Source organism: Protomyctophum parallelum, assembly GCF_964188405.1.
Source record: "Protomyctophum parallelum genome assembly, chromosome: 21".
Lineage (NCBI taxonomy): Eukaryota > Metazoa > Chordata > Actinopteri > Myctophiformes > Myctophidae > Protomyctophum > Protomyctophum parallelum.
Window position 1 is genome coordinate 19076747 of NC_139713.1, and position 24222 is coordinate 19100968.

The window sequence follows — 24222 nt, forward strand, 5'->3', positions numbered from 1 at the left end:
AAAAATGGAATCACAACATTGCGTCACAATTCACTGGTGGGTTGAGGAGCAGAGGGGTGTGTGCGTGTGTGTGTGTGTGTGTGTTTGTACACACGCATAAACGCAAAGGAGTCATAAGTTGTCTACTACAGGGCTAATGGTATGGTACAGCATGTCACTCTGTATTCCCAAATAAGATGTATTTATACAGTGAGTATACTGTATATACAGTACTGCTGACCGTACGGCAGAGAAGTGACTATTTAACATGACAGGGAAACGGAGACGGAGACACATTACACACTCAGCAAGTGGGTTTTCACATTTATCATCACATTTCCACATGAACGTGAACATGAAAATGGCACAGTGCAGTCACAATACCCCAAAGTCCACCTCTGTTGACGTCACAGACTCTCCCTGTGGTTTCCTCTGGAGGGGCGGAAGGAGGGGAGGAGGGGGGGACATCCCCCCCCTGAAACACTTACAAACCGATACCAAAACATATCCAGGTTTTACAGCAGGCAAACGGGTCCAAACGGATCGTAAAATAATCCTACAGATTAACAAAAAAAAAACGTCTTTACAAAATACGACCTGACACGGTCAGTTTATGTACAGGAAATAATAATAAAAAAAAATATTATTTTCTTCTTCCCTTTTTCTTCTTCTGTACAAATGACAAACATCACAGAACAACAACATCAATTGTTTCTATATTATTAATAATATTATTATTCTTTTCAGACTGGGTCGGGGGTAAGATGGCGGCGGTGATGCAAAGTCACCTGACTGGATGTGATGTAAAACAGTGTGTGTGTCAGCTGACAGGAAGTGTGCCGATGTAACACCATCAGGAGAGGCTACAGCACTCGCTCATACAAAATTTACAAAACACCATCCTCTAACTACAGACGGTGCACCTCCGAGAGGAAAAATATCTTCAATCCAATGCTAATGGTTTCTTATTATCTAAAACGTAAAATTGTGCTCGAGTTACCCATGCATCGGTACATTTTCGTCCCCTCCGCTGTACTTATTTCTTTCCTTTTCAGTCCATGAGTGTTGGCAGGTTAAATCAAGCATACCGTGACTACTTTGAAATGATTAGACAAGGGTAGCATTGTATCCCCAAGGTCTGTCAGATGGATGTTGTTGAGTTGATGATGATGTGGAACCACGCGGGACACGTCCTCGTCATTGTGTCTGGAAGTGCTGAGGAGACGCAAACGTGACCCGGTGCTGCCCCCTTAGTCATGTGACCTCCGTCATCGACGCAGAGTGATTCTGGATGAGGGGGAAGAGGGGGGCGGAGCAATGGGAGGAGAGGGAGGAAAAGTAGAGAATGAGGAAGAGAGGGGAAAAATGAAGGGGGGGGCATATAGGGAGGAGAAAAAAAGGGAATGAAAATAGGACGAAAAGGTGGAACTTTACCTTCTGGTGCTCGAGCACAGTGGTTCCCAAAGTGTCGTCCGGGGACCCCCAGCGGTCCTTGAGGGAGTTCTAGGGGGTCCCCAGCTATATGATAGTTTGGAACCAAATGGACCCTTATGGTTCTGTAACTGTACAAATGGAGTGTACAAATGGAACCAAATGGACCCTAACGGGCCCATTTGTACACTCTCAGAGTTAAATTAACTGTCTGTAGACTAATGCATGTAAAAAACAAGGGGTACTTGAAATTAAACGGATTGAGAATCTCTGCTAGAGCCGTCTCTTATGGGGGTCCCTGGCATATCTTTTAAAATGGGGCGGTCCGTGAGCTAATTAGTGTCAATTTGGGGGTCCTTGACATGAAAAGGTTTGGGAACCACTGCTCTAACGTGATATGTCTGTGGGTGTGTGTGTGTGTGTGTGTGTGTGTGTGTGTGTGTGTGTGTGTGTGTGTGTGTGTGTGTGTGTGTGTGTGTGTGTGTGTGTGTGTGTGTGTGTGTGTGTGTGTGTGTGTGTGTACACCTGCATGTATGTGACTGTGTGGGGACCCTGTTCTAACGAGGGACTGAAAAGTAAAGAACGCTAGAAGTAACTGTACAGTGTCGTTGTCTGTCGTCTGTATGACTTTTTGAATATATACAGTTATATGAAAGAGACTGTAACTGATGGAGAGAGACAGGAAAGTAAAGGTGGTTAGAAGTAGCAGTATAGTTGCTTGCCTGCAGTCTTCTTGAATATATAATTATTTCTGTGTGTGGAAAGGAGTTAAAGAAAGCAAGAAAGCAGGAAGAGAGAGAGAGAGAGAGAGAGAGAGAGAGAGAGAGAGAATGGGAACCAAGGGATGGAAATTTCATATTTTAATCATAAGACATCATTTGTGCAATAGTTCCAAAAGAGCATCTTTCAGATATCAGGGTTTGTTTGCCTCCAAGTCTGCACAGCATGTGTATGTTCCCTGAAGAGGGGACCAATCACATGCACCGGCATCACCAAACCAAGCCACGTCTGTGCATAAACAAACACAGCAGTCTACAAAACCAGGAAATGGCAAAGAAAACTGAACTGAAGAGTTCAAGTTGGACTGTAGTTACTAATTCATGCAGTGAATCTGATTTAGAGTATTGATAGAGATTTATATTTTCCATTTAATCAAATGAGACACTATCACCGCAAACGATGCCATCCTCCTAATATGATTAGTGCAGCTTTGTTGACGAAATGCACACTTAGTAACTTGGCATCAGAGAAATAAATATTAGACAGCAGTGAAGCTACACCATTATTGGACTTCCAGTGGTCCAGTGGTCTGTTTTTATTTGAAGTATTATTTTATTTTTATGACTCAATTCAATGACATGTCGCAGTCTAATCGAAGTATCAGAGCACCTGGCTCATTCATTGTCAATCTGTGTTACTTTTATTTTTTACGTATGGCATTTGCAGTATGCCATAGCTAAACGGTACACTCAAGAATGTTTTTGAAAACATTGAGGCAAAAATAAAATAAATAGACAATGCAGTCTTTTCAGACTTATTTAACACTTCCTACTAGTGTTTTCCAAGCCGAGCATGATGCGCACACCTGGCATGAATTAATTAATGTACTACTTTCATTACCGTAAGCGTCATTCAACGTTTCGTTGTTACCTTTGGGTAATACAGGCCCTTCAGGGTGACCTGTGAATGACATTGGATCCAATCTCTCTCTATGGAGGGTCAGGTATGTGCGATTTGGGTTCAGGTTTAGATAACGGGGTTCAACAGTTTGGGGGTTACCTGTGCACTGAGGGTCTCCAGAGGGCTCTCTACGCGAGGGAACGTCATCAGGGGCAGACCGCGGTACTCCTCAGTCTTCTGTTTAGCCGCTGTGCTGTGGACACCTTTAAAGTTGTTCACCACACATAAGCCCTGGAAAGGAAGAAAGGAAAGCATAAGAAACACTTACAGCAAATAAATAGAAAAAATACAAAAGAAAAGTATAATGCTATACATTATGCCTAGACAGGACATGAAGGTTAATAGTGAATAGAAAATGCGATAGCTAAGAGAATGTTAATGTTAAACTGCAACATTAAGGGACAGCTAATACCAGCCTGTAACACGAACAGAACCCTAATAAAACATTATTAAAACATTGTTGGAAAATTGATAGAACAGCGTGACATGACTAGAATATAAAATGGAAAATGAAACATGGAAAGGGTAATAGGGCAGGAAATGTGCAATGAAAGATGCCAATGGAGATGCCTCCTTCAGCTACAATGCATCCTTCACCTCCACACACCCAATCGATTTCCACTTGGGGGTCCAACCACTGGCTCAGGCTGATACACCTGTCCTCGGTTGGATAAACACGAGCAACGACGAATGCCTTGGCAATCATTTATCACACACCCATAGGCTTATTTATTCACAAAGACAACAAAAGCTGTGTTTGTGCGTGTGTGTGTGTGTGTGTGTGTGCGTGTGTGTGTTCATCCATTTGAATTGCGCCAGCGATCGTAATGGTAGTCCCACTGGGATTCTATAAACTGTCGAAGGTTTATATTTTCTGCTCCGTTTAGGTTCGTTGCACTCGGATAAACTCCAGTGTCTGGCGACCGAGTTTCATTGTTCTACGCTTTGATTTGTCAGCTGCCGTGGCAGCTGACTAATCGGCACAAGTTAAAGGTCTGATAACCTTTAGCACTAGGGCTGCTATGACATTTGACCAATCAATGCGAGCTAAAGTGTGTGCCGAGCAGTCACCATGACTGCGCCCTTTCTGCTGAAGAAGCTCACCATGTCAAGCATAACCTGGGATAAACAAGGATACTGCGGGTGGTTTTGTGGAAACCACGGCTGAGGAGACAGTGGAGGTTAACCACGCGCAAAGGAATCAAAACAGAACTGGCTGTGTACCAAAGAGAGCAAGAGAGGCATGCCAGCAGCACGTCTCATGTTCTCACCCAACTGGATACCATTTTGTTCAGCGTCAGTTCCTCATAGACGGCAAATGTATTGATTCAATTAAAGAAAATGTCTTATCTTTGTGAATAAATAAGGTAAATGTGTATCTGATATACTGTACATACCCGGCATCTGACTGACAAATACCCAGCTGATAGTTTGTTTGCACAAAATGGGTCTGGCTTATTTAATATTTTCCCTTATAATTTAGAAATGAGTACAGCTGCCAATCCGCAATGTCACAAAGATATACAGTTCCAGTGAGTATGAGAGCAGGCCCCATATGCACCTCCTTCCTTACCCAGGGTTATATTGGGGGGGAAAATATGGTTAGATTTTCTGGATCAGATCATTTATTGCCTCTCTATAAAGTGCAACTGGGTGTGAAAGCTCAATCAAACATTGCATAAACCCCCCAAAGTCAGTCTAATTAACAGTCAATGGGGCAGCTCTGCGGCGCTACATCTTGACGACACATCACTGTACCTGGCAGCCTCGCTCGGTGAACTGGTGCACTGTTCCTTTTATTTATTTACAATTCCACCGTAACACGTTTGTTATTAATTGACAATGGCGTTATTGTTTCTGTCCAGTCAGAATGTACTTTTCATCACCGCGGGAGCACAGGGTGTGCTGATTCTTTTTATTATTCTTGATGAATGTTTTTATGGCATTTTTTATCCTTTGGACAGGACAGCAATTTGACCCAGGGAAGTGAGGACAGCGTAGGGAAGTGAGTACAACATTTGCCTCTGACATGTAGTGGAGTAGAAGTAAAAGTACCTCAAAATTGTACTTAAGTACAGCACTTGAGTACAATACATGTACTTTGTGACTTTACACCACTGCATTTACCATCATTATCCTGGAACTGCCAAACCGTCAGAGAGCTCTGACAAACGGCAGGTGGATTAGAGACTTCCGGATAGATGGATAGCAAATATTGAAATACTGTGCCTGACAACAATCTGTCTAACTCGTCTCTTACAGGTGCTAGGGGTGGCGCGCAAGCGTGCGCGCACACACACACCTTTTCCCTTTCATCTACATTGTTCTGTATAAGGCGACCTCATTAGCGATAAGGAGGTGAAGGGAGGTCTGACCTGATCATGCCTGCCGATTATCCCCTGCCCGGGGAGACCCCTTTATGTCTAACGGCTATTTATATTTTCAATGCATGAATGATAGCCCAACAGCAACATAAATGTAGGCTAAGATATATATTTGAATCGTCAGGTTTTGGGATCCACAAGAGTTGGCTCCAAATCCCCAATGTGGGTCTCAGACTCCATAATGACCTCTGTTATCTATGAATATTTTGGCTAGGTTTCAACCCCATCGGGTTTCTTCCATTCTAAAAATAAAATAAAATAGGATGGAGGGTTTCTTTGGCATACTTGTAGCCGAACAGTCTAGCGGTTTGCAAGATTAGCTCCAGACAGAGACAGACAAACAGAGGTCTGACCTGATCATGCCTGCTGATTATCCCCTGCCTGGGGGGGACCCTTTTAAATGCTTCCTAGTATTGTTGGTCTGTTAAAAAGGCAGTGCCGTGATTTATTTTTTAATACCTTTTCTGTTTATTGTCTATTTATTGTTCAAACTCAAGTAGGTGATAGTCTACACCACGACTATAGAAGAGAATGGCGAATGATGTAATTATAGTTATCGTTATAATGCTCCGTGAACAGCCCTCTACAATTTGGAGCAGGTGCGATGGTGACGAAGCATATAGGAGAAAGAAGGGACACCCGCACACCGCCACTTGCCAGGTTCAAGAGCATTTATTTTTAAAGAGAGCAACGTTAAGGTCTTGCGACCTTAATTAACCGTAATTTATTCTTGCATTTTGGACAGGAGACAAATGTTTCGGCTATCCAGCCTTCATCAGTGATTCACACTGATGAAGGCTGGATAGCCGAAACGTTTGTCTCCTGTCCAAAATGCAAGAATAAATTACTGAAATGCAGTCTTGGTGTGTGCGACCCATTACCGTTATTTGATGTGATTTGAACGGATAACGCACCTTAACACTTTATAATTCAGCTGACTGTGGAGACACATGCTGGAACTTTTTACTTTGAAATGTTTTATAGTTTCTGAGTTATTTAACTTAAACGCCCAATGCATTCTCAATGGCAATAATACAAATTTTGGTACAACGTAAAAAAATAATAATAATCATCATAATTCTTTATAAATTATATTATAAATTAATTTATTATTATTATTATAAAAACCAAAAAACGTCAAAGACGTCCACAGACGTCTTGGGCACAGCACACGGGGTAATACCAAAGACGTCCACAGACGTCTTGGGCAAAAAATGTGTTTTAAGTCAGAGCACGGTGGTCACATGAAGTGTAGCCCAATAGTACAGTGGTTCCCAAATCTTTTAGACTGTGACTCAAAAGAGATGTTTGCCTGGGACCCAAACTAGTGAAAATAGCAGATTTACAAGCTCACAACATGGCGTGAATGTGAGCTTGTAGATCGGCTATTTTCACTACTTCTTAAACATTTGTTTCATACTTTATGGAATGTCTTAGATTTTTCTTTGATTTCTTCAGGACATTACTGAAAAAATAATATTCATATAATTAGTTTTAACATTTAGCTTCTTTGGGTAATGTTTTTTTTAAAGGTTTTGAAACAATGATTAAAAACTAAATGTAGGAAGAAAATAACACACCCGTGTGAAGTGAGGGGCGCTCTTATCTATTGCTTCATTGTTATGGGGAATTTAGGACCGAAATAGCCAATTTCTCGTCTCGTCTACATATGACATAAATTCTCTATTCATTGTCAATGGGAAATGAATGTTTGTGTTGGACAAAAATTGCCAATTTGCTCAGACACATGACGTAAATTCACCATTCATTGTCAATGGCATTTAATGTTTGTGTTAGGACCAAAATCTACACTATACAGTAGCTGAATATAAGAGGGGCTAGCGCCCCTCAAAAAAAATGAAGGGACCCATAATAATGTGTCCGCGACCCACAAATGGGTCCCGACCCACTGTTTAGGAAACAGTGCTCTACACCGTCTTTGTACTGCTTCATAGACTCCAGATCCAAGGGAAGAAATTCAGTATTATGTGCACTGCCAAGCGGGTGATTGGCTATCAGCTGTGCTTCATCTGGGGAACTGCACGACACCGAGGCAGAGAGAAGTACAGCAAGGCATGATTAGCACTAATACTGCCAACTGTCAAACATCCACCAGTAAAAAAAAAAGCAGGATGACTTTAGTCCATTAAAGACCAAATCCACCTCCTCAATCAACTCGAGAGCTGTTCCCCCAAAAAGCTAGGATTGCACCTAACCATGGCATAAATTATTCACACTGAGGTCGCACAAGGGTTTGAAACTGCTAGCCAGAATGTTTGCAATAATTACAGTCTCTTGGGCATATGATAAAAGAAAACGGCTATTTATTTGGGGTTTCAACCCCATTGGATTTCTTTCATTCTAAAAATAGGATGTAGGTCCTTTGTTTGGCATACTTGTAGCCGAACAGTCTAGCGGCTTGCAAGATTAGCTCCAGACAGAGACAGACAAACGGAGCAACACCATACAAATTAAGCTTTTGTGTTGCACAAGTGGATAAATGAAATTAAAATGTGTAATGGAATCCTTTCATTTGCGACAATGCTCCATGTCATGGCGGTGAGCAGCAGCTGCTGAATTTAAATCAAATGTTTTACGTATACCGGTATCAGCTTGAGATACTCAGTCATGAGTCAGTCGCGTGAACTTGTCCTCCTTCAGGCAGCGTACGAGAGCTCTTTTGATCCCGTTTTGGAGCAAGAATCCTCGCTCTACTGCCACACAGTGGCATCGCTACCTTTGCCCCTTCAGTTAGGATAAATATGTTAGGAAATGTGTGGGTCAAAACTTCACATGCCGTTTGAAATCTTAAAACCTCCATATGACCATGTTCTGGCCTTTGTCGTGAGAAAATAATAATAAACCTATAAACTTCCACAGTTTATGGATTTGTATATCCATAAGCTTCTTTGTAAACACCCTTCTGCCAATTATTGTTGCTATGCTCATAATTATTGCCAATTCCACACAATAATGCACTTCTATAATGGTTGCACACAACCTGGTCACCGTTCCAACATGTAACTATACTACACTACAACATTGCACTGAAAATATATTTCAGAAATCTAATTCTGAACAATTGCAACTTGTCCATGGTCCACTGAACCAAACCAGGTCTATATGCTATAGGCTGTCCTGAACGTGAGATCTTTTTTCCTAGGATGGTGCTGGGATCTCGGCTTGTGATTGGTTGTCAGTGGGGTAGGGGAGTGTGTGTTGTGTTCATTTGGACCACACACAAGTGGCTATATGCCTAAACCTAACCTTAACCTAAGCTCACAAAAACTATGCCTAAACCTAACGCTAAATTCACAAAAACAACTTCATTGTCCAAAAGGGTAGTCTGCAGTTGTAGGACAAATTGTAAGAAAGTAGTCTGCGCTTGTTGGAAAAAATAGTGGTAGAAGCAGGATTTGAACTTGTGAGGTATGGATTCAAATTAAAATACCAAGACCACTAGCCTAGCGAGGTGGCTGCCCACGTTGGGTTCTGTGGTTGTATAATTAGAGAGAGTGAGAAAGCCCTACCCGCGTGGGCGCACGTTACTAGCTACTAAGCGCTCCCTCCCGGCACCGGACAAAAACAATCTCACGTCCTGAACCAAAGGGGAGACATTCTGTAGTAATCTTAGCCGTTTCCCTGCTATAAAACATGACACTTGATTCTGTGGTGTACGGCAAACTGTACGGTCTGCTGTGATGTCAGCTCAACTGCCAAGTTGAGGAAAAATAATTTATTTTGAATTTTATTTCAAATCAATACGTTAGAGATGAGCCACTTCTACCCCCAATTACACCCAGTCACCGCACCCTGCCCCACTGCACAGAATCCACTGGTGGCTCGATGGAATGGGGCCTTTGAGATGGTTACATAAATCCTTTTCAATTTATGGAGGGAGAACTCTCTCTCTCTCTCTCTCTTACTCTCTAGCCTTATCCATTTGTCTCAATCCTTAATATCTACACTCATTCTTATTTCATTTCCCCCTGCTCCTTCTTTCTCAATTCTCTCTCTCTCCCCTTACATTTCATCCTTCCTGCTAAGAGGACCCACCAGTTTGGAATAAGACTTGTGTATGTTGTGTGTGCCCAGTTGACATTGGGACCCGGAGTTGGGGCCACAGGACAGATAATAAAGTCACTGAAATAAATGTTTAGAGATCATCCTCCAGGGAGCATCAGTCTGCTGAGCAAGTTTCATACCAATCTGCCCAATCAATGTTGAGATATGTTGTGTGCAAGGGGAAGGGCCACAGAAATCAGTAGGGTCCATCCTCTGAAAAGCATGAATGCACTCAGCAATTAGAATTTGATTATTGTGTGAAATTGCAAACGTGCAGACAATGCCATAGTAATCAAGACAGCAGGGCCGGCCGGCCCTATAGGATTCTGGTGGCCCTAAGCAAGAATGTGTGTGTGTCCCACAGTGCAACCACCAAATTGAACACATGCATGACAACTCAGCAACAGCAACTTACAGGCCTATATATATTAACCACAAAACAGATGTCATTGTATCCTGAAGTATTATTTAATAGTCCATATATTCACAATATTTGTCAATAAATATGTCAATAAATAAAAAGAAAAATGTTTGTCGACTAAACTTTTTTTTTACTGACAAACAGGGTGACGGCTGACTACAGTGTAAACTTAGCTACAGTGTGTCGGCGCAGTGCTTCTTCTGGCTTATCACTTTCTGTTCTCCATCACATCTTATTCCTGCAATGTTTGTCCAACCTTACACATGCCTCTCTGCTTGAAACACAGACTAATCTGATCTGTTACTGCTGGAACCTCAGCAAAAATGGGCTTCCCTTCCCTCCTTTATCTTTTCAAATCCTTCTTTCCCAAATGCAGACTTCAACATTTTACTCGTTCCTCCACCGGGGACCCACTAGAATAATATCCAACTTTCTCACTTAATTGCTGACATCCAAAATAGCCTTTACTTTGTAAAATATTGCAATGGAAAAAGAAGAAATGCGTGCAGTGATTAGAATCTTAAAGTGATTAGGAAATTATAAACCTGCTTGGGCATAGATGTAAAGGATTGTTGGCCTGGGTGAATGTACAGGGTATTCTCTCTCTCTCTCTGTGTGCAGTGTGACTGCGTGTGGGGGCGTTAGGTGGGGGTTGTGCCGTAAAATGGTCTATCACGCATCGCGTGGCTCCATTCCTTGACATTTATATTCTTGAGCACACTTCTACAGAGGAATAGCTCCTATTGATTTAATAATGCTCCATGTGTCTCTCTCCGTGGACCTCCATGGTTTCTCTCTGTCTCCGCTGAGCCTTCTGGTTCGGTGTCTGTCTGCCTCGGTCTCACAGGGGACCTGGTCGTTCTCACAAGGGGCCGGGGCCCCCTGGTCGTTCTCACAGGGGCCGGGGCCCCCTGGTCGTTCTCACAGGGGCCGAGGCCCCCTGGTCGTTCTCACAGGGGCCCCCTGGTCGTTCTCACAGGGGCCCCCTGGTCGTTCTCACAGGGGCCGGGGCCCCCTGGTCGTTCTCACAGGGGCCGAGGCCCCCTGGTCGTTCTCACAGGGGCCCCCTGGTCGTTCTCACAGGGGCCCCCTGGTCGTTCTCACAGGGGCCCCCTGGTCGTTCTCACAGGGGCCCCCTGGTCGTTCTCAGGGGCCGAGGCCCCCTGGTCGTTCTCACAGGGGCCCCCTGGTCGTTCTCACAGGGGCCCCCTGGTCGTTCTCAGGGGCCGAGGCCCCCTGGTCGTTCTCACAGGGGCCCCCTGGTCGTTCTCACAGGGGCACCCTGGTCGTTCTCACAGGGGCCCCCTGGTCGTTCTCACAGGGGCCGAGGCCCCCTGGTCGTTCTCACAGGGGCCCCCTGGTCGTTCTCACAGGGGCCCCCTGGTCGTTCTCACAGGGGCCCCCTGGTCGTTCTCACAGGGGCCGAGGCCCCCTGGTCGTTCTCACAGGGGCCCCCTGGTCGTTCTCAGGGGCCGAGGCCCCCTGGTCGTTCTCACAGGGGCCGGGGCCCCCTGGTCGTTCTCACAGGGGCCGAGGCCCCCTGGTCGTTCTCACAGGGGCCCCCTGGTCGTTCTCACAGGGGCCCCCTGGTCGTTCTCAGGGGCCGAGGCCCCCTGGTCGTTCTCACAGGGGCAGGGGCCCCCTGGTCGTTCTCACAGGGGCCCCCTGGTCGTTCTCAGGGGCCGAGGCCCCCTGGTCGTTCTCAGGGGCCGAGGCCCCCTGGTCGTTCTCAGGGGCCCCCTGGTCGTTCTCAGGGGCCGAGGCCCCCTGGTCGTTCTCACAGGGGCCGGGGCCACCTGGTCGTTCTCACAGGGGCCCCCTGGTCGTTCTCAGGGGCCGAGGCCCCCTGGTCGTTCTCACAGGGGCCCCCTGGTCGTTCTCAGGGGCCGAGGCCCCCTGGTCGTTCTCACAGGGGCCCCCTGGTCGTTCTCAGGGGCCGAGGCCACCTGGTCGTTCTCACAGGGGCCCCCTGGTCGTTCTCAGGGGCCGAGGCCCCCTGGTCGTTCTCACAGGGGCCCCCTGGTCGTTCTCACAGGGGCCGGGGCCACCTGGTCGTGTGCTTCTAATATAGCTTTCATCCTCAGGCTACTCAAAAGAAAGGCAAACGTTTTTTTAAATTGTCTAATGAATTATTTACATCCATTAATTTGCATAAATTGTGTCCCGTTATTATGTCTAATGATGAAGTTGAATGAAGGAAAAATTAGATTAACTAAAACAAGATTTAAATACGAGCTCGGTAGGCTATTTTTTTATTTTTTTATATTTTATATTTTATGACTGTAGGTCGCATTTTACTATGAAAACTTGTCTACATGTCGAAGTGTCCTTGGGCAAGACACTGAACCCCAAATTGCGCCCGATGTGATGGCATCACCGCAATCGGTGTATGAATGTGTGTGTGAATGGGTGAATGTAATGCCCAATCTATGTAAAGCGCCTTGCTATATAAATGCACCATTTACCACCTGAAAAAGTACTGGTCTGGTCTGACAACTCGGATGCCCTCTACACAGCAAAGGCCAGAGCAGGCTGTAACAAGATGAGGCAGATGTTCTATGAGACTGTAATGGCACTCAACAGATTGCCTACGAGGGGGGTCACAATAGTGCTGGGGGCCACAATAAATCTGAACAGGCTGGTCAGGAAGGCTGGCTCAGTGCCAGCGGTTGGGGCTACTCTGGACAGGTTGGAGGTGGTGGTGGTGATGGTGCAGCGGGGAAGCTGGATGCTGTCATGGCCAACCACTCACTGCACGACACGTGGAGATTGTGGGGCAACTGAGCAGGAGGGGGAAAATTATAGATTCTTCTACCCCAAAGAGGAATTACAATATACTTAGTCTGTCACGTCCTTATTGGTGAATTGTGGGTGTCTGACAAGCGCATGCACACATGATGCAGTTAGTGAGAGGGAGAGAATTTTTGTATTTGTGACAAATGTGACCAAATTTGACTGAGGGACTGCCATTGGACTTGTTTTGTCATGTGGAAGCTGGGAATCATAGCTTCAAATTGACATATTGGTTGTTCAGTTTGACCCACCAGTTTTGGAGATAAAAAGTAATGTCTTGCAGAAAACAGCGAGTTGAGAAAACAGGCTTGAAAGGTTCACTTCTGTGGTCTAACATTACACCTAGCTACATGTTTAAGCATTTATTTCATATTTACATGTCGACTTCAGCTCTGACACTTATTTCAGACATGCTCTAGTTAATAGCACAGAGTCTGTCTGTGCTATTAACTCATTTTGGAAAAGAAAAGGGAAAAAAAGTGGAATTTGCGTGATGGCAGGCTCTCAGTCAAATCTGGTCACATTTAATGCTCCGACACAACTGGATGCATAAAGCTCCTTGAACCATTGGCGTAGGGTGATAAGAAAAAACACAAAATATGAACAGGCAGAAAAAAAAGAAGCCGGATGGATACGTTCTAAAATATACCAGCCTGAGCCACACCAACGTTTCATAACCTGAATAGAGTGCTGCCTTTATTTATTTTCTCTGTCGTTCTTTCCCAACTCCACGTCTCCATCTTTCTTTCATCCCCCGACCACTCTCCATCGCACACATCCACATCCTCTCCTTTCCTATGCTTACCAGAAACAGAGCAACAGCTGACCCCAGTACACATCCACATCCTCTCCACTCCAATGCTTACCAGAAACAGAAAAAGCTGATCCCAGTACACATCCACACCCTCTCCTCTCCACTCCTATGCTTACCAGAAACAGAGCAACAGCTGACCCCAGTATGAATCCGCTCCATCCTCTCCACTCCTATGCTTACCAGAAACAGAGCAACAGCTGACCCCAGTATGAATCCGGCCACCACGTCTGTACAATGGCTGCGGTACTCCGAGACTCGGTTGAGGCCTGCGAGGAAGGCTGAACAGAGCGTGCCCAGACATAGCACCGGCTTGGCAAGGCGGCTGGACTTGGTCTTGATGGTGCTGGTGATGTACATCTGAAATGGGTAGAGAGACTTTTGATTAGATTAGAATAGACTAGATTAAATTAAACTAGATTAAGAGACTTTTAAATGGAAAGAAACGCCAGGTGATTCAGTTTGATTCACTGTGATGTGTCCCATGGGGTTTTTAAGGAAAACACTCTCACCGTGTCCTGCACAAAACAAAAGAACAGAACAGAAGAGTAAAGACCTTCATTCTCATTCATTGGAGGATGGATTGAGACAGATCAAACCCAATACCTTCCCTCCCACAAGGCCCTGATACACGCATCAACTTTTTCATAAAACATTAAGAATTAACAATTAACATTAACGAGCAACATGATGAGACGCAGGGGAAAAAGCTCCAACTCAAATGGAATGTTTTCATCAAAGTATTCCCATAATGCGAGTTTTGAACGTTTGCTTATGATTATTGTTTATATTGATACAAAAACTGATATTGCGTATCAGGGTCTATAGAAACAGAGGACAAATCTAATCAACAAATGGACGATTTTGGATGGACTGATGTTGCAAAGACATCCTTAACAATGTAATTGAATTGAAGGGTTTTAGAAGACACAGAATCGAACCCAATGGAAATGTATTGCTGTGTGTACTGTTTGTAACGCTTTGAAGGGGAAACAAATCAAAAGACCCTGAACGGGAACGATGGAGAAGCTTGCAGAATTGTAGACATTTCTCAGACAGAGAAATTTAAAGGAGACTCACTCTACCCTAATACAACTGACCTCACCATCGCCGATCCTCTGGCTTCGTCACACTCAGCATTTTCTTTACTAATACTGTATACACATTTCTGCGTTTTCAATAAGCAATCAATAATAGGGGACACACAGCCAGAAGTTATGTCTATTTGGGGGTCCTTGGCAATGGAAAGGTTTGGGAACCACTGTCCGAATAGATGTCCTTGCATTGCCTCACAGCCAGACATTCCCAGAAGTCACACCAAAAGCAGTGAAGAACTTGTATCGACTGCTCCGAAACATTCTCATATTGACCTCTTCTGGTGCATGACCAGACCATCGACCATCTGGTGACCCCCACAGATTGGGGATCCAATGTCATTTCTGGAAGTTTCATTTAATCCAACATAACCTCTGAGCTGCTTTATGGACCTGGAAGAAGCCAGCTGTTCCTTCAGATTCAACCTGTCTCCTTGATCAAACACAGATTAGTGTTTGCACGTGTGTGTGTGTGTGTGTCTGTCTGTCTGTGTCTGTGTGTGTCTGTGTGTGTGTGGCTGCGTGCATGCATACGTGTTTGTATGTGCATGCTTGTGTGGCATACAGTGTGGATTGATCTCTACAGTAGAAGAGACAGGATTGCCATCATCGGACAAGATGAATAACCGTAAGTAGGTGTGTGTGTGTGTGTAGCTCAGTCTGCTCACCGTTAGGTAAACTGCGGAGTAGACACTCAGAGAAGCGTCCTTGGACGGGAATGACCGCCGGGCGCTCTCTACCACAACAGGGTTGCCGGTGCAGATGTTGCCGTTTATGATGAACTGGTGGTTGAAGCGGCACTCGGTGCCGGTGTAGTTGGGCTTGCAGACAGTCAGGAAGTACGGCGAGAGACCTCCGGTGACCACCTGGCCGGCATTGACAAAGATGTCCGTTGCAAACAGGCCGAACGCAAACACACCTGGGGCACACGAGAACACAAGCAACGAATGAAGTAGCACAAAGATGATGTACACAACACCGATCCCGATACCACAATTTCTGTGTTAGCCGATACAGATACCAAATATCGATACCAGTGTCGTGCTCTCGTGTTGCGTTTAGGCATGTGGAAAATAATCGATACGTATCGATTCATCGATTACGACGTGCGCGATGCGAGTGAATCGGTCCATTCACTGTATCGGTAAAATTGACAGGTGAAATCTCGATGCATCGTTCGCGGAGTGCTTGCATCGGTAAAATCCGTGGTTGCACCGTTTTTTCATGGTAAATTTTACCCTATCCTGTGTTTCCGAGGCGCATTGAACGTACCATCAGAAAAGGAAGAAAAAAAAAAGGTCTCTCGCAGCCATAGCTCGCAGCGCACAGTCAGTGAACAGAAGCTACCGTACGACGGTGCAGTCAGAGTAGACACGTTGAGACAACAAACAGACTCAGACTATAAAGAGCACCCGCGACTAACAGAAGTGAGCCCCACGCATTAAACAAGAAGCACCACCTTTACTCTTTAGCTTTATAAAATAGCTGTCCGAGTAGCTTTGTCCGTCGATCAGTTGACTTTTCACTGTAGCGCTGCGTGCTGGACTGCTCGTAATGAATCTGATCCACACTCCACAGCTGTGCTTGCTGATTATCCGACGCAAATCTGCGTCGCGATCCTCATCAATTTGTAATTAAAGAAAGCTTCTGCAGTCTGCACACACGTGTAAAACAACAACAACGCCACAGCACGGTGTAGTAGTACTGCTTGCGTTTAAAGTCGTTTACAACTTTCCACTGTCCAGCTTTCCCTGCTGTTCTCTGGGATAGAAGCCTTATTTATATTCTGCAGCAAGACGGTGTCGCACGCCTAAAATTGCAGATCCACAAGCTCATAGCGGGGCGTGGCTGAGACGCGTTGTGAGCTTGTACATCTGCTATGTATTTATAACGTTAATAATACATGCAGGCCAGGGTCTTCAATGTTTTTCAGGTCAAGCCAAGGACCACTTAGCTGAGAGTGAGAGATCAAGTGGGGACCCCCACTATACATAGGCAATTATTTATAAAACTGTTGCAGATTAAACTAGACATAGACTTGTTTGACAGCACTACAAGTGTGACCTGTAATTTTTGTTTTGTTTATTTGTTTATTTTCTATTTATATGTTGGTAACATTAATTGATGAACGATAGGCTATTACATTTTAATCTCTTGAACCCTCTATACTCAAAACCTCAAATGGGGGGCGGCGGTGGCTCAGGGGTAGAGTGCCTGGATGGTAACCGTAAGGTTGCCAGTTCAAACCCGGGCTCCCCCAGAGTTACTGTCGAAGTGTCCTTGAGCAAGACACTGAACCCCTAATTGCTCCTGATGTGCTAGTTGGTGCCTTGCATGGTTTCCGCTGCCATCGGTGTATGAATGGGTGAATGTAATGCACAATCTCTGTAAAGCGCCTTGGATAAAGGCGCTATATAAATGCACCATTTACCATTTTTATTTACCAAATTGACCTTTGAGATATAATAATTATACTATAGCCTATGATTATTAGTAATCTAACAATTCCACAATAACCAGCAGAGAGCAGACCCTTTGTTTACTTACATCATTCTATAATTGTTTGAGATGCAGAGCTATAATACTAACCTACAGTAAAACAATAAATTGATTTGAATTTAAATGTAATGCTTTTTTACATGTTTTGGGAAATTAATAGAGCTTTAATATAAATCCTTTCTATTGTGATGAATCGCCATCAAATCGCATCGTATCGGTAGAGGGGTGAATCGCATCGTATCGCATTGATTTGAACTAAATGGTTATCGCATCGGGAAGAGGGAGAATCGTATCGCATCGTATCGCCAGGGGATTCCATGTATCTCTAATGTATCTTATCGCTGGCAGTGCATCGAGATGCGTATCGAATCGTGAGATGAGACGAGATTCACATGCCTAGTTTATAGCAGACTGCTCACTCATATTGCAGTTTGGGCAACTCAAAAGCAAACTGCACATGCCCCAACATTTAATTTACCTGCCATAGTGTCAACCCCTTACCCCTGTGTCGGATCGGTGGTTAGACTTGACTGGCATATTCACTGATACCGATATCACCCGATATGACAAATAAGGGCCGATACCGATACTTTTCCGATACCGATACAGTACCTATAAGTATCTCTACTAATACTGTACATTATAGAAAAACAATTATAGATAAACTAACAGCCTACACGGGGCAAAACATAAAAATAAGTAGAATTGTATAGCCTTAAAATAGGTCAGGGATACTATAGTATTACCATTTAGTGTAAACCAACTGGTATAATTATATATAGGCAGTGGTGGAAAAAGTACTAAAAAGTTTTACTTAAATAAAAGTATAAATACTGCAATGTAGATGTACTCCGTTACAAGTAGAAGTCCTATATTCAAAATGTACTCAAGTAAAAGTACAAAAGTATCTGAATCAAAATGTACTTAAAGCACTAAAAGTATCATATTGCAGAAGTTCAAAATGTGTACAAAATCTAAATAGCCGAGCTTGTAGATCTGCTATTTTCAAATGGCCGAAATGTACATATTGTTGAAGTGATTCATAAATTGAAATCTCCAAAGTAGCTAAAGTTTTCAAATAATTGTAGTGTAGTAAAAGTAAAAATGTTGGCTCTGAGATGTAGTGGAGTAGAAGTGAAAGTATTGGAAATACTCAAGCAAAGTACAAAATTGTATAGTGCTCGAGTAAATGTACTTAGTTACTTTACACCACTGTAAGGGTCCAATTATTGATCACAAACAGCAATCAAGGGTGCTAATTTAATGCAGGTACCAGAATCAATCACGTTATGGACTGTGGTCAATTAAGTGAGGTGTGCTCTCATTCTTTGTCTAGATTCTGTTTCAGGGTACTGTATACAGTTTTCACGTAAGATGTTGTACAATTCTTTATACATTTCGAGTTACAGGAAAAACGAATGCACACCGTCTTCCAATTTAAGAAAATACTTTAATGGGAATATAACTTATTAGTATACTATATTCCCATAGTTATATTCACATTAAAGCATGTTCTTGCAAAATGTTAACATGCTTTTTGCCCAGCATTGCTAGGACATGGGCAGTATAAAGTCTTTAGATGTAATGTGAGAACACAATTGAATGTCCTGAAAAGGAATTGCAGATAGCTATTGACAGATAGTCTCCTGGTTTTCATGAACAGCCAAAGTTTGGAATGAATCAAGAAAAACTGGCCAGCTATAAGAGACTCCGAGCTATGTATCCACGATAATTACACCATTATGTGCGCAAATACCAACGGTCATGGTTTTACAAACCGTGCCTCACTTGACTACAGTTTTAGATGCCGAAAGGAGGTTCTAATGATCAAATAATGACAACATGCACTCCAAATAACAAATAGAAATACAAGAGCACCTCTTTCTCAAATATTGTTGTCTCAATGCCCTCTGAGAAACATGAGATGATAGGCAAGGCAAGGCTAACATTAGTGATTGCCCCTGCACTGGCAGACCCTTGGGCCTCACTGGCACCAGTGGGGGGGGGGGTGTGTGTGTGTGTGTGTGTGTGTGTGAGTGTGCTTTCTTCCGGGTTGTGAAATATGACTGCTGATTATCTGGGCTTCCTAGCCATGAAATTACTCTGCATTGTCTGCTCATCCACCAGGCCTGGAGGGTAGTAGCGGTGTTGGGTACGAGACTGTGTGTGAAGGGCAATGAGAGACAGAGAGAGAGAGAGATGGAGACAGAGAGAGATGGAGACAGAGACACAGATATAGCTAGGAGAGAAGTGAGACAGAGAAGGGGATGAATAAGCCTGAGTTATACTCAGTCGTACACACCGTAAATAGTAGTATAAATTATAAAATTAAGCCGAATGCTGAGAGGAAGGCGAGAGAGGGGAAAAGATAGAAAGCTGGCAACTACAAATTCCACAGGAGCCAGTATTATGTGAATGAGTTAGACAATAGTTAGACAATAGTTTAACGATAGCGAGTATGGGTATATATACACTGTAAATTTATACTAGTGTAATATACGTTTTATAAATATTTTACCCATGTAGTGATTACTAATTAGACTCAACCATCTTACACAAAGGTGAAGCAAAAAGGAGTCTCATCCAACACTGTGCCCATCCACATGAAAAGTCAGTTACTCTTACAGTGTATCAGTCAAATCAAAAATATGGCCAGTATTTGAACAGTATACTGTATACACAGAGCATAGCAACACAGCCAAGTGACGTCGCCGATTGTGAATCAAAAGGAGTGTGCTACAATCAGAATTAAAGTAAATTAAGTTATTATTATTATTATTATTATAATTTATTATTATAGAATTAAACATGTATGTAATATTACAGGTCCATTTGTATACAGCAGGGGTGCCCAAAAGGTAGATCGTGATCTAGATCACAAAGGCTGTGCAGGTAGACTACAGGACATGCTCCTAAAAACATATATATATATATATATATATATATCATCATCATACTATAATTCTAACAATGTCTGAGTGTGTGTCCGTGTGTGTGTCTGTCAGAAACAGTGCCGTAACTCCTTACTGCCTGCACCAATCACTCCCACTTTTCACACAGGCATTGACCATATGCATGTGGAGGGCGTAACGAAGCCCTTTTTTCGATTTGACACATTAATGATTATTAATTAATGTATTAGTCAATTACAAACGCACCCGGGCGCAGTACCCTTCACGGCAAATATCTCACAACGGGTAAGGACTAGTATATATAATCCATCACTTGTATTAAGGTGACTTGATTGACATAAATAGGGCCTGTCAGCTCAAATCACACAAAGCAATAAATTGTTTAAGAGTGTTGCGCACAAACATCAGTAGCATTACAAAGTTATATACAAGAAAACCTACCAACAGCCCGGCCGGTTAGCTCAACCGTCTGGGCAACTAGGCTGCTGAGCCAGCCTGATGGCGTGCCGCGGGTTCGACTCCCGATACCGACGGCCTTTGCCTTCCCTCCTATCTCTCTCCCCATTTCCTGTCAATATACTTTCAACCTATCGATAAAGCCACAAAAAACAAAATCTTAAAAAAGAAAACCTACCAATTCCATTTCTCCTCTCTATTCCCTGTTCCAAGTGTGTCTTATGTAACTATTTCCAGCAAAGGGGTAATAATTATTTTGGTCAGTAGATAGGTCAGTAGTAGTAGTAAAGTAGCTCTCAAGTCAAAGTGTGGGCCGCCGGCTGGTATACAGAGTTACAGTATACAAACAGAACTTCACTGTGTATGTGCCTGTTGTGCTTTCATCCCCATCATTGTTCACTTCATCATCCTCCAGTAGATGGTGTTGAACACCAAGCAACAAGTTCAGGAAACTGTACAGACTGTTGTGTAGTACGCTGTCCATCCTCACTGTACAGGCTGTTGTGTACGGCGTCCATCCTCACTGATTTATATCGCTTTTAGCATGTGCCATGCCACATCGATCACATTTAGGAACATAACCTAATCGAATCGCTTGAATGAAGGAATGGCTCTATTGATATACTGTATGGGTGATGCCGTTGTGCCGATAATGGAACGTGCAGGAACTCGAATGGGAGCAATGCGGTACACGTTTAGGCCATTTAGGCCTGACGTCAATTTTTTTATAAATTCTTCTAAAACCTCCAGTTTTCTGAAATAAATATTTTCATGATTTTTCAAAAATAGCAGACCTACAAGCTTATAGCGCGCCGCGCTATGAGCTTGTAGGTCTGCTATTTTTCAATAGCTAAATTATAACAATGTTTAAAACACCAAAAGGGGTTCCCACCCAAAATGCAGTGCAACGATTTCTTTATTTTTTTAGTAATTTGCTAGACATTTTCAGCAGTTTGACACTTTGCATACTTCACTTACTGCACTTTGTGAAGGCAGTATGAGTTACTGCCACGTCTACTCTCTCTGCTACCTACAGGTATGACGAAAGCTTGCAGGTAAGATCGCCTCATGTGGTTGTCTGTCACCACTCGTTAACTCCCCTCGTTTGTTTTGTTCCGTTACCTATGAATCGTACGATGCGCCGGATGAGGGGGTTGAGGTAACAGCAGTCTCCGGTCAGTATAGTCTTCTCCTGGGCCAGGAGAGCTTCCCTCGTCGATTTCATCACATACATGGACACTTCTCCAATGAAAATCTACACGGGAGCAAACACAGAGATAGAGAGAGAGAGAGAGATAGAGTTGAGCATGAGACTCTCAAACAAACATGACGGGCACAAACGTCAGCGATTCCCAAGCCCCCTGGCAGGCTTTCAGGATGTTGCAAGTAGGTCTCCAATAAATCGACAAAACACTAAGATTTATATAACAATATAACATTACTAATGTACAAAAACCTTGAAAAAAAACATAAATACGAATTGAAAGTATAGAGCACCGAAGTCCTGACGTAACTCGCTCATCCCTTCGATTCCCCTGGTTCGCGGAAATAATTTCTCTATGGAGAATAACATGGGGTGATCTTAATATCGTCTACTATAAGCGCTGTGGTCCAAAAATAAACAAGCTGTCTCGGCGTTATTGTCAGGGAGGTGTCTCTGTATCGTTTGCAACAGTCAGTCACTCATATATGATACAGTCTGCTTCTAGCGAAAATGTAACTAATTCAGTACCAGTAACATTAGCGTTTTCTCTCAGTCAGTTGATTCTTCATATCCATATGAGTGAAGCGGCCGGGATGACATGTTCATTTTTCAAACACAGTTCTTATATGAAGCAATCTAAAAATCCTCCCATGGTGATTTCAATGCAACTAAAAAAATACATGAACCTGGGGACTGACACCCTCTACTGAAAGTGACGTCAGACTTCGGTGCTCTATGTCAGTTCCATTGAGCCAGGCTGGAATACAATCGATTGATGGATAAATCGATTTTTACATTCTTCTTCGTTTTTTTATTCTTCAGACAGCAAATACAACAACACAGCATGCATTCAAACACTATTTACTCTTACACAAATAAAAAAATGTCCCAACGTTTATCATGTAACTTGTAACATGATAAACGTGTAACATGTCCTCGGATTAAATGCGAATGCTTTTCTAGATTTTCAAGTGGGCCCTGATCCAGACAAGGTTTGGAACCACATTGATAGCAGCAAAAGCGCACACATGTATACACAAACAGGAAATAAACATTTTCCACAAAGTTTTGAGGTGACATTAGAAGGCACAGCGACATTTTGACCCTGTACGAACGAACTGTGTACCAGCCATTGTGTTTTATAGACGGGCTTTCTGCGGGTCCATTAAAGTGGACATTACATTAGACCTAATGGGAAGAATGCTTCTGGGCACACAATACAAAGTTCTCCCCACAGTTGCCTGAGGAGAAGCGGGATGCTGAAGACGCGCGGTGTGCGTGCGTGCTTGTGTTTGCACGACAGAGCGTGTTTTGGGCCTCAGGGGCAGGCAACGCAGAACTCTTGTCTCTTCCTTGGCAATGCTTCCCTTGAATGGTGCTTCATCATCAGCAGCAATGTCGCGGTGAACACAACTCAAATCCATTTCTCTCCATGTGGCCTGGAGCGGCAGGATAGTCACTGAGGTTACAACATTCCAAAAATATATATATGGGGGTGGCCGGGTGCATGTGTGTGTGCGCACACACACAAGCGTAAATGTGTGTGCGTGTGTGAGATAAACGCATAAATGTTTAAAAGCGCTGCTGTACTGGTTCTGATGCTCTGCTGCTGTCAACTGTCAAAAAGAATCCATCGAGTTGTTCAAACTTTTCGCTGACTGACTGACCGGTACACAGACATTCAATGATATGACAACAACTATTACGTACTTGATTTTCATCTGGGGAAGAAGACACAACAGACACACCAACCAGTTATAAATACAGCACTTTTGTCATGCTATACACGTCGAAAAGGGCTGTGCCATTAAGTATTTATTAGCCTTGACCCTAATAGCAGCACAAAGCTTCATAGATAGATGAATGATGACAGGTGGGTCAAATGTCAGCCCATCTGAGACCCATCTGCTTTGGTTTGATGTCAGAAACATCTACAGTGTAACACTACTCTGCTTTGGTTTGATGTCAGAAACATCTACAGTGTAACACTACTGTATAACAGCCCAGAATTTGTGTACTTTGTACTGTGGACTTGCACTGTACGCCTGGAAATTATCTCATTTGTACCCTGCAGATATTAGGAACATTTATGTAATCTAATCCCAACTGCCTTTCAATGCACTCGTATGGTGGATTGACCTAAAGATAAATGAAATAAACGCAATGAACTTAATTGGGTCAAATATAATCCCCCCCCCCCCCCACCCCAAAAATAGTCTCCAATTGTCTCCATTAAAATACATAAGACACTGACAATGGTCTTATGACTTATGTATTTTAAGGAATTTAGTACGTGGTTGAGCATGCATAAAATAAAGAATAGTTTTTTCCTAGTCTGTCTGATTCATTCTTCATCTTTTTTATTTTTTTGGTGTACGAGTCTTTCATCTCTCCCATTTATAGTCAAGATCAAATTAACGCACACCCTGCTATCTTGGTGCTAAAATATAGAGCATAGAGAATGATTTTAAGAACGGAAGGCTTAATTGCCAC

At 43.4% G+C, this 24222-nt stretch overlaps 1 protein-coding gene across 1 annotated transcript in view; it reads right to left on the reverse strand.

Annotated features, from left to right (window-relative positions):
- Nucleotides 1-1120: 1120 nt before the first annotated feature.
- Nucleotides 1121-24222, reverse strand: part of plppr1 (phospholipid phosphatase related 1) — a gene marked incomplete at its 3' end in the record, with an annotated part of 75970 nt that continues 52868 nt past the window's right edge. Inside the window, exons 4-9 of the mRNA XM_083793276.1 lie at nucleotides 21648-21780; nucleotides 15327-15577; nucleotides 13748-13924; nucleotides 3190-3321; nucleotides 2409-2442; nucleotides 1121-1266 (exon numbers count right to left, since the gene is read on the reverse strand). Coding sequence (XP_083649402.1) covers nucleotides 1121-1266; nucleotides 2409-2442; nucleotides 3190-3321; nucleotides 13748-13924; nucleotides 15327-15577; nucleotides 21648-21780 — 873 coding nt within the window. The remainder of the gene's footprint in view (nucleotides 1267-2408; nucleotides 2443-3189; nucleotides 3322-13747; nucleotides 13925-15326; nucleotides 15578-21647; nucleotides 21781-24222) is intronic.